General features: G+C 59.6%; 1 protein-coding gene across 1 annotated transcript; it reads left to right on the top strand.

The window, feature by feature from the left end:
- Window positions 1-1,054: 1,054 nt before the first annotated feature.
- Window positions 1,055-10,548, top strand: CLDN7 (claudin 7). The gene is made up of 4 exons (XM_044273293.1): window positions 1,055-1,313; window positions 8,186-8,350; window positions 8,463-8,547; window positions 10,131-10,548. The coding sequence occupies exons 1-4, from the start codon at window positions 1,091-1,093 to the stop codon at window positions 10,306-10,308; spliced, it is 651 nt and encodes a 216-aa protein (XP_044129228.1). The 5' UTR covers window positions 1,055-1,090; the 3' UTR covers window positions 10,309-10,548.
- The last annotated feature ends 942 nt before the right edge of the window (window positions 10,549-11,490 follow it).

Raw genomic sequence — 11,490 nt, 5'->3', positions numbered from 1 at the left:
AGTGACCGGTGTCTGCAGTGTTATCATAGTGACCGGTCCCTGCAGTGTTATCATAGTGACCGGTGTCTGCAGTGTTATCATAGTGACCGGTGTCTGCAGTGTTATCATAGTGACCGGTCCCTGCAGTGTTATCATAGTGACCGGTCCCTGCAGTGCTATCATAGTGACCGGTCCCTGCAGTGTTATCATAGTGACCGGTGTCTGCAGTGTTATCATAGTGACCGGTGTCTGCAGTGTTATCATAGTGACCGGTCCCTGCAGTGTTACCATAGTGACCGGTCCCCGCAGTGTTATCATAGTGACCGGTGTCTGCAGTGTTATCATAGTGACCGGTGTCTGCAGTGTTATCATAGTGACTGGTGTCTGCAGTGTTACCATAGTGACCGGTCCCCGCAGTGTTATCATAGTGACCGGTCCCTGCAGTGTTATCATAGTGACCGGTCCCTGCAGTGTTATCATAGTGACCGGTCCCTGCAGTGTTATCATAGTGACCGGTCCCTGCAGTGTTACCATAGTGACCGGTGTCTGCAGTGTTATCATAGTGACCGGTCCCTGCAGTGTTATCATAGTGACCGGTCCCTGCAGTGTTACCATAGTGACCGGTCCCTGCAGTGTTATCATAGTGACCGGTGTCTGCAGTGTTATCATAGTGACCGGTGTCTGCAGTGTTATCATAGTGACCGGTGTCTGCAGTGTTATCATAGTGACCGGTCCCTGCAGTGTTATCATAGTGACCGGTCCCTGCAGTGCTATCATAGTGACCGGTGTCTGCAGTGTTATCATAGTGACCGGTCCCTGCAGTGTTATCATAGTGACCGGTCCCCGCAGTGTTATCATAGTGACCGGTCCCTGCAGTGTTATCATAGTGACCGGTCCCTGCAGTGTTATCATAGTGACCGGTCCCTGCAGTGTTATCATAGGGACCAGGTCTCACTCAGGTGATTTCCGTCGGCATTTCCTCTCTCGGTGACGTCACCAGTTTCTCTCTGCCTGGTTACCTTGTATCGGTCGGGTGACGTCACGGACTGGGGGCGGGGCCGCCTATAAAGGCGCAGCACCTGGCGCAGGTGAGCTCAGTGTCGCGGAGAAGATGGCGAATTCAGGGCTGCAGATCTTGGGCTTCATGATGGCGCTGCTCGGCTGGATCGGGCTGATCGCCGCCACCATCATGCCCCAGTGGCGGATGTCGTCTTATGCCGGGGACAACATCATCACGGCCGTGGCCATCTACCAGGGGCTGTGGATGTCGTGCGCCACGCAGAGCACCGGGCAGATCCAGTGCAAGGTGTACGACTCCATCCTGCAGCTGGACGGTGAGTACCGGGCCGCGCCACCGGGGGAGGGGGGACGGGGCTGCTCCACTGGGAGAGAGGGGGGTCGGGGCTGCTACACAGGGAGAGAGGGGGGGACGGGCTGTGCCACAGGGAGAGAGGGGGGGACGGGGCTGTGCCACAGGGAGAGAGAGGGGGACGGGGCTGTGCCACAGGGAGAGAGGGGGGGACGGGGCTGTGCCACAGGGAGAGAGGGGGGGACGGGGCTGTGCCACAGGGAGAGAGGGGGGGACGGGGCTGTGCCACAGGGAGAGAGGGGGGGACGGGGCTGTGCCACAGGGAGAGAGGGGACGGGGCTGCTACACTGGGAGAGAGGGGGGGACGGGCTGTGCCACAGGGAGAGAGGGGGGGACGGGCTGTGCCACAGGGAGAGAGGGGGGGACGGGATGGGCCACAGGGAGAGAGGGGACGGGGCTGCTACACTGGGAGAGAGGGGGGGACGGGCTGTGCCACAGGGAGAGAGGGGGGGACGGGCTGTGCCACAGGGAGAGAGGGGGGGACGGGATGGGCCACAGGGAGAGAGGGGACGGGGCTGCTACACTGGGAGAGAGGGGGGGACGGGCTGCTCCACAGGGAGAGAGAGGACGGGCTGCGCCACTGGGAGAGAGGGGTGTCGGGCTGGGCCACCTGTAGAGGGGGGGACGGGCTGCTCCACCGGGAGAGGGGGGGGGGGGGTACGGGGCTGTGCCACAGGGAGAGAGGGGGGACGGGACGGGGCTGTGCCACCTGGAGAGGGGGGGACGGGCTGTGTCACAGGGAGAGAGGGCGACGGGCTGTGCCACTGGGAGAGAGAGGGGACGGGCTGGGCCACCTGTAGAGGGGGGGCGCCACCTGTACGCTGGTTTGCGCAGGATACTACTACTCCCTGTAGACTCTCATACTGTTCTTCAGTTGAAGGTTTCGCAGCCCTACTACTACGACCCCCACTTTCCTCTCACGGTGGGGTCTGTTGTGTGCAGCGGGCTATCAGTGAGCCTTGTTGGGGGTGGTAGGAGAGTACCGCTCCCAGGCCCTGCTGAGTACTGGGCGGCAGTCATGTCCCTGTGTAGTCTGAAACCAGTTAGACTGGTTCTTTAATGGGGCTCATACTACTCCTCCCCTCCCCCCGCTGGCACTGAAACTAGAGCTGAACTGGGGCCAACTGGAAGTGATGGTATACGGAGCCCGCCACACCCTCCTGAACTGGTGACCCAGACACCTGCCGCCCAGCAGCTCCGTTACCTCTTATCTCCTGCCGATAACCTGCTTATCAATGTTCTGATTGACTTATCTGAGGGCCAGAGATAGCTGTGCCGCTATATGGCGGTGTGTGTGCTACCTGATATGGAGCTGTGCCGCTATATGGCGGGGTGTGTGCTACCTGATAGGGAGCTGTGCCGCTATATGGCGGTGTGTGTGCTACCTGATAGGGAGCTGTGCCGCTATATGGCGGGGTGTGTGCTACCTGATGGGGAGCTGTGCCGCTATATGGCGGGGTGTGTGCTACCTGATAGGGAGCTGTGCCGCTATATGGCGGTGTGTGTGCTACCTGATAGGGAGCTGTGCCGCTATATGGCGGGGTGTGTGCTACCTGATAGGGAGCTGTGCCGCTATATGGCGGGGTGTGTGCTACCTGATAGGGAGCTGTGCCGCTATATGGCGGGGTGTGTGCTACCTGATAGGGAGCTGTGCCGCTATATGGCGGTGTGTGTGCTACCTGATAGGGAGCTGTGCCGCTATATGGCGGGGTGTGTGCTACCTGATGGGGAGCTGTGCCGCTATATGGCGGGGTGTGTGCTACCTGATAGGGAGCTGTGCCGCTATATGGCGGTGTGTGTGCTACCTGATAGGGAGCTGTGCCGCTATATGGCGGGGTGTGTGCTACCTGATAGGGAGCTGTGCCGCTATATGGCGGGGTGTGTGCTACCTGATAGGGAGCTGTGCCGCTATATGGCGGGGTGTGTGCTACCTGATAGGGAGCTGTGCCGCTATATGGCGGGGTGTGTGCTACCTGATAGGGAGCTGTGCCGCTATATGGCGGGGTGTGTGCTACCTGATAGGGAGCTGTGCCGCTATATGGCGGGGTGTGTGCTACCTGATAGGGAGCTGTGCCGCTATATGGCGGGGTGTGTGCTACCTGATAGGGAGCTGTGCCGCTATATGGCGGGGTGTGTGCTACCTGATAGGGAGCTGTGCCGCTATATGGCGGGGTGTGTGCTACCTGATAGGGAGCTGTGCCGCTATATGGCGGGGTGTGTGCTACCTGATAGGGAGCTGTGCCGCTATATGGCGGGGTGTGTGCTACCTGATAGGGAGCTGTGCCGCTATATGGCGGGGTGTGTGCTACCTGATAGGGAGCTGTGCCGCTATATGGCGGGGTGTGTGCTACCTGATAGGGAGCTGTGCCGCTATATGGCGGGGTGTGTGCTACCTGATAGGGAGCTGTGCCGCTATATGGCGGGGTGTGTGCTACCTGATAGGGAGCTGTGCCGCTATATGGCGGGGTGTGTGCTACCTGATAGGGAGCTGTGCCGCTATATGGCGGGGTGTGTGCTACCTGATAGGGAGCTGTGCCGCTATATGGCGGGGTGTGTGCTACCTGATAGGGAGCTGTGCCGCTATATGGCGGGGTGTGTGCTACCTGATGGGGAGCTGTGCCGCTATATGGCGGGGTGTGTGCTACCTGATGGGGAGCTGTGCCGCTATATGGCGGGGTGTGTGCTACCTGATGGGGAGCTGTGCCGCTATATGGCGGGGTGTGTGCTACCTGATAGGGAGCTGTGTATGTAATACCCCCGTATAGAGGGGTCTGACTGTACGTGACATGGTGCTGGGTATGTAATACCCCTGTATAGAGGGGTCTGACTGTACATGACATGGTGCTGGGTATGTAATACCCCGTATAGAGGGGTCTGACTGTACGTGACATGGTGCTGGGTATGTAATACCCCCGTATAGCGGGGTCTGACTGTACATGACATGGTGCTGTGTGTAATACCCCCGTATCGAGGTCTGACTGTACATGACATGGTGCTGGGTAATACCCCCGTATAGAGGGGTCTGACTGTACATGACATGGTGCTGTGTGTAATACCCCCGTATAGAGGGGTCTGACTGTACGTGACATGGTGCTGTGTGTAATACCCCCGTATCGAGGTCTGACTGTACATGACATGGTGCTGGGTATGTAATACCCCTGTATAGAGGGGTCTGACTGTACGTGACATGGTGCTGTGTGTAATACCCCCGTATCGAGGTCTGACTGTACATGACATGGTGCTGTATGTAATACCCCCGTATAGAGGGGTCTGACTGTATATGACATGGTGCTGTGTATGTAATACCCCCGTATGACATGGTGCTGGGTATGTAATTCCCCTGTATAGAGGGGTCTGACTGTACATGACATGGTGCTGTGTATGTTATACCCCTGTATAGAGGGGTCTGACTGTACATGACATGGTGCTGGGTATGTAATACCCCCGTATAGAGGGGTCTGACTGTACGTGACATGGTGCTGGGTATGTAATACCCCCGTATCGAGGTCTGACTGTACATGACATGGTGCTGGGTATGTAATACCCCTGTATAGAGGGGTCTGACTGTACATGACATGGTGCTGTGTATGTTATACCCCTGTATAGAGGGGTCTGACTGTACATGACATGGTGCTGGGTATGTAATACCCCCGTATAGAGGTCTGACTGTACATGACATGGTGCTGTGTGTAATACCCCCGTATAGAGGGGTCTGACTGTACATGACATGGTGCTGTGTATGTAATACCCCCGTATGACATGGTGCTGGGTATGTAATACCCCTGTATAGAGGGGTCTGACTGTACGTGACATGGTGCTGGGTATGTAATTCCCCTGTATAGAGGGGTCTGACTGTACATGACATGGTGCTGTGTATGTTATACCCCTGTATAGAGGGGTCTGACTGTACATGACATGGTGCTGGGTATGTAATACCCCCGTATAGAGGGGTCTGACTGTACGTGACATGGTGCTGGGTATGTAATACCCCCGTATCGAGGTCTGACTGTACATGACATGGTGCTGGGTATGTAATACCCCTGTATAGAGGGGTCTGACTGTACATGACATGGTGCTGTGTATGTTATACCCCTGTATAGAGGGGTCTGACTGTACATGACATGGTGCTGTGTGTAATACCCCTGTATAGAGGGGTCTGACTGTACATGACATGGTGCTGTGTATGTTATACCCCTGTATAGAGGGGTCTGACTGTACATGACATGGTGCTGTGTATGTTATACCCCTGTATAGAGGGGTCTGACTGTACATGACATGGTGCTGGGTATGTAATACCCCCGTATAGAGGTCTGACTGTACATGACATGGTGCTGTGTGTAATACCCCTGTATAGAGGGGTCTGACTGTACATGACATGGTGCTGTGTATGTTATACCCCTGTATAGAGGGGTCTGACTGTACATGACATGGTGCTGGGTATGTAATACCCCCGTATAGAGGGGTCTGACTGTACGTGACATGGTGCTGGGTATGTAATACCCCCGTATCGAGGTCTGACTGTACATGACATGGTGCTGGGTATGTAATACCCCTGTATAGAGGGGTCTGACTGTACATGACATGGTGCTGTGTATGTTATACCCCTGTATAGAGGGGTCTGACTGTACATGACATGGTGCTGGGTATGTAATACCCCCGTATAGAGGTCTGACTGTACATGACATGGTGCTGTGTGTAATACCCCCGTATAGAGGGGTCTGACTGTACATGACATGGTGCTGGGTATGTAATACCCCTGTATAGAGGGGTCTGACTGTACATGACATGGTGCTGTGTGTAATACCCCCGTATAGAGGGGTCTGACTGTACGTGACATGGTGCTGGGTATGTAATACCCCCGTATAGAGGGGTCTGACTGTACGTGACATGGTGCTGTGTAATACCCCGTATAGAGGGGTCTGATTGTATGTGACATGGTGCTGTGTGTAATACCCCGTATAGAGGGGTCTGACTGTACGTGACATGGTGCTGGGTATGTAATACCCCCGTATAGAGGGGTCTGACTGTACGTGACATGGTGCTGGGTATGTAATACCCCCGTATAGAGGGGTCTGACTGTACGTGACATGGTGCTGGGTATGTAATACCCCTGTATAGAGGGGTCTGACTGTACGTGACATGGTGCTGGGTATGTAATACCCCTGTATAGAGGGGTCTGACTGTACGTGACATGGTGCTGGGTATGTAATACCCCCGTATAGAGGGGTCTGACTGTACGTGACATGGTGCTGGGTATGTAATACCCCCGTATAGAGGTCTGACTGTACATGACATGGTGCTATGTAATACCCCCGTATAGAGGGGTCTGACTGTACGTGACATGGTGCTGGGTATGTAATACCCCCGTATAGAGGTCTGACTGTACGTGACATGGTGCTGGGTATGTAATACCCCCGTATAGAGGTCTGACTGTACGTGACATGGTGCTGGGTATGTAATACCCCCGTATAGAGGTCTGACTGTACGTGACATGGTGCTGGGTATGTAATACCCCCGTATAGAGGGGTCTGACTGTACGTGACATGGTGCTGGGTATGTAATACCCCCGTATAGAGGGGTCTGACTGTACGTGACATAGTGCTGTGTATATAATACCCCCGTATAGTAGGGTCTGACTGTACGTGACATGGTGCTGGGTATATAATACCCCGTATAGAGGTCTGTACATCTACAGTATGGTGTGTGATGGTTGTACAGTATATCACTGCATATGTGGTGGCGGCTGTACGGTAGGGCACTGTGTGGTGGATTGTACGGTATATTTGCTCTGTGTAGCCTGCAGATGCTGTAGTAATGTATGTAAGGACTCTGGAGCCTTCCTCTGTGTGGGAGGGGTGCTCCTGCTTGCAGTGACTCCAGTTTCTATGAAACTCCTGCTGTCACACCCCGGTGTCTCAGTACACGGAAGTGTCCCCTCACACGGCTGACTCACCCTCACATTGTGCTTGGAGCCTCCTGTGGAGTCCTGTACAGTCCCCCCCCCCCCCCCGGGGTCCCTGACACTGGCGTGTCCTGTGTGGTTCCCCCCCCCCCCCCCGGGGTCCCTGACACTGGCATGTCCTGTGTGGTTCCCCCCCCCCCCCCCCGGGGTCCCTGACACTGGCATGTCCTGTGTGGTTCCCCCCCCCCCTTCGGGGTCCCTGACACTGGTGTGTCCTGTGTGGTTCCCCCCCCCCCCTCCGGGGTCCCTGACACTGGTGTGTCCTGTGTGGTTCCCCCCCCCCCTCCGGGGTCCCTGACACTGGCGTGTCCTGTGTGGTTTCCCCCCTCCGGGGTCCCTGACACTGGCGAGCGCTGTACGGTCCCCATAAACCTGGAGATGTGGTTTCCTGTGGTGTGGCATGAGGGGCAGCAGGGACCGCACCATTAGTGAGGCTCCTCTGGCTGTAGAGGTCGGCACGTCTTCTGCTGGTGGAGCGCTGGAATGTAGGACTTGTCTGGACAGCCCATACATTCCTGACAGAAGATGTGCTCTGCTATAGGGGTCCTGCAAGGGGGCTGACATGAGTGCGCTGGGCAGGGGGTGGTGGTGGTGGGCATGGCTCTGGAGAGGGGTGGGGGGTGTGCTGGTGGCCGTGACTCTGGAGAAGGGTGGGGGGTGTGCTGGTGGCCGTGACTCTGGAGAAGGGTGGGGGGTGTGCTGGTGGCTGTGGCTCTGGAGAGGGGTGGGGGGGTGGCTGTGGCTCTGGAGAGGGGTGGGGGGGGTGCTGGTGGCTCTGGAGAAGGGTGTGGGGGGGTGCTGGTGGCTGTGGCTCTGGTGGGGGGAGGTGGACATCACCATTCTTCAGGTCTAACATGACTTTTTTCCTGTTGCAGCTGCTCTTCAGGCCACTCGAGCCCTCATGGTTGTCTCCATCGTGGTTGGTATCTTCGGCATGGCGGCTTCTGCCATGGGGATGAAATGCACCAAGTGTGGAGGGGATGACGGTGTGAAGAAGGCACGGATTGCCATGGCAGGAGGCTTCGTCTTCATTCTGGCTGGTGAGTGCCATTATCTTGTCCATCTGATACGGTACACGGACGTGACATGGCATGATCCAGGCGTGGCCTGTGTACCCTACATGTGACACTGACCCTCTGACTCCTTCTGCAGGTCTTGCTGCCCTCGTCGCCTGCTCCTGGTACGGCAATCAGATCATCCGGGAATTCTACAACCCGCTCACACCCATCAACACAAAGTGAGTGGACGGGGGGCCCACCGCACTGCTGGGGTGCCACTCTGCGCTGCTGTCCCCGGATCGGGTCTACGGGCAGAGCATGTTCCCAGTTCATGTCTGAGAGGGGCGCGGGGGCGTTGCTGTGCCCCCCGTGGGGCTGAGAGGGGCGCGGGGGCGTTGCTGTGCCCCCCGTGGGGCTGAGAGGGGCGCGGGGGCGTGGCTGTGCCCCCCGTGGGGCTGAGAGGGGCGCGGGGGCGTTGCTGTGCCCCCCGTGGGGCTGAGAGGGGCGCGGGGGCGTTGCTGTGCCCCCCGTGGGGCTGAGAGGGGCGCGGGGGCGTTGCTGTGCCCCCCGTGGGGCTGAGAGGGGCGCGGGGGCGTTGCTGTGCCCCCCGCGGGGCTGAGAGGGGCGCGGGGGCGTTGCTGTGCCCCCGCGGGGCTGAGAGGGGCGCGGGGGCGTTGCTGTGCCCCCCGCGGGGCTGAGAGGGGCGCGGGGGCGTTGCTGTGCCCCCCGCGGGGCTGAGAGGGCGCGGGGGGCGTTGCTGTGCCCCCCGCGGGGCTGAGAGGGGCGCGGGGGCGTTGCTGTGCCCCCCGCGGGGCTGAGAGGGGCGCGGGGGCGTTGCTGTGCCCCCGCGGGGCTGAGAGGGGCGCGGGGGGCGTTGCTGTGCCCCCCGCGGGGCTGAGAGGGGCGCGGGGGCGTTGCTGTGCCCCCCGCGGGGCTGAGAGGGGCGCGGGGGCGTTGCTGTGCCCCCCGCGGGGCTGAGAGGGGCGCGGGGGCGTTGCTGTGCCCCCCGCGGGCTGAGAGGGGCGCGGGGGCGTTGCTGTGCCCCCCGCGGGGCTGAGAGGGGCGCGGGGGCGTTGCTGTGCCCCCCGCGGGGCTGAGAGGGGCGCGGGGGCGTTGCTGTGCCCCCCGCGGGGCTGAGAGGGGCGCGGGGGCGTTGCTGTGCCCCCCGCGGGGCTGAGAGGGCGCGGGGGCGTTGCTGTGCCCCCCGCGGGGCTGAGAGGGGGGCGTTGCTGTGCCCCCGCGGGGCTGAGAGGGGGGCGTTGCTGTGCCCCCCGCGGGGCTGAGAGGGGGGCGTTGCTGTGCCCCCCGCGGGGCTGAGAGGGGGGCGTTGCTGTGCCCCCCGCGGGGCTGAGAGGGGGGCGTTGCTGTGCCCCCCGCGGGGCTGAGAGGGGGGCGTTGCTGTGCCCCCCGCGGGGCTGAGAGGGGGGCGTTGCTGTGCCCCCCGCGGGGCTGAGAGGGGGGCGTTGCTGTGCCCCCCGCGGGGCTGAGAGGGGGGCGTTGCTGTGCCCCCCGCGGGGCTGAGAGGGGGGCGTTGCTGTGCCCCCCGCGGGGCTGAGAGGGGGGCGTTGCTGTGCCCCCCGCGGGGCTGAGAGGGGGGCGTTGCTGTGCCCCCGCGGGGCTGAGAGGGGGGCGTTGCTGTGCCCCCCGCGGGGCTGAGAGGGGCGCGGGGGCGTCGCAGTGCCCCCCGCGGGGCTGAGAGGGGCGCGGGGGCGTCGCAGTGCCCCCCGCGGGGCTGAGAGGGGCGCGGGGACGTCGCGGGTGTGATGTGGATGCACAGTGTGGTAGCTGGTGTCTGACCCCTGACTCTTCTTCTTTTTGGCAGGTATGAGTTTGGTGCGGGGGTCTTCCTGGGCTGGGCCGGTTCCCTCCTGGTAATTTTGGGAGGCGCTCTGTTGTCCTGCTCGTGTCCTCGCAAAACAAGCTACAAGAATAAAGGCTACCCCAAGACCGGAGGAGCACGAAGCAAAGCCCCCTCCAGTGGCGGCAAGGAGTACGTCTGACCCCGTGGGTCTGTCACCCGGTGCTCGCTGGCGGCCTCCTCGTTCTACAGGTGGAGACACTCGGCCGCCATTTTGTTGCCTTAACATCGGTTATTTGGTTCTGGGAAAAGACTCTGTACCGGACGTGGGTCTGAAGTGTGGCGTGCGCGGGCCGAGCGCAGAGACCACAGGTTCTTGTCCTTTTTGTTTTTTGCAGGTTTAACTTTATGGGTTGTAATAATAATGGGGGGGGGGGGGGGCTGCGCGACTTCTTAGTGATTGTACCGAGACTTTTTATTAGTGGATTTTTTTGTAAATAAATTTTTTGAATAGAAGCTTTTGTCTGGTGCGTTCTTGTGTCCGGGGGGGAATGTGCTGCTCTCGGGCTGCGTTCACACTGCGTGGTCAGTCACTGGTCCGAGTATGGAGCCCAGAGGGTCCGTCCTCCATCTACATCCCAAGAGATGGACAGCGGGTCCCCAGAAGTGGCCTCCCTGCAGTGAATGGAACCTGACCTTATCCGTGGCCTGTCTGCTACTGTGGCACTGCCTTTTAGGTTACAAAATGCACTGTCCCTCCATGGGGCCCCGGGGGCTGTACGGGAAGGGGCAGGGGGCCCCATGGAGGGACAGTGCGGCCATCTTGTGGGAGGCACAGATTGGCAGAGGACCTCCCTCTTCTCAGCCCCTAGTAACACGGATCTGACACGTGGTGGGACGTATGCCGGATCATGTGACGGCTCGCTCTTTAACCCTACCCCTGCCAGATGTTTGACTTGATAGTGGAGGAGCCCCAGTGGTCTGCACTAATGGATTTGCCTCTGTGGTCACGTGGCATCTCCCATGGTAGGTAGTCATTAATACCTTGTCCCCAGCCGCCGCCATGTTGAGGGTTTTCTTTGTCTGGTTCAGTATTGCAGCCTGCCCGCCCACCATACACCAGGCATGGCCAACCTGAGGCCCTCCAGCTGTTGCAAAACTACAACTCCCAGCATGCTCAGACTGCCTACAGCAGGGCATGGTGGGACTTGTAGTCTTACAACAGCTGGAGAGCCACAGGTTGCCCATCCCTGCACTAGACGGGTTCAGGCCCTTCACCACTTCAGAACCCCGGTGTGGAGACTAGACCCGTGGCCACAGAGCACGGAATAAGTGACACTGCTTTCTGGTAACGCCCCGTGGAAGGATGCTGGGGTTACGGAAC

The sequence above is a fragment of the Bufo gargarizans genome, unplaced genomic scaffold (assembly GCF_014858855.1).
Source record: "Bufo gargarizans isolate SCDJY-AF-19 unplaced genomic scaffold, ASM1485885v1 fragScaff_scaffold_574_pilon, whole genome shotgun sequence".
Taxonomy (NCBI): Eukaryota; Metazoa; Chordata; class Amphibia; order Anura; family Bufonidae; genus Bufo; species Bufo gargarizans.
This window is presented reverse-complemented; position numbering and strand designations above follow the sequence as displayed.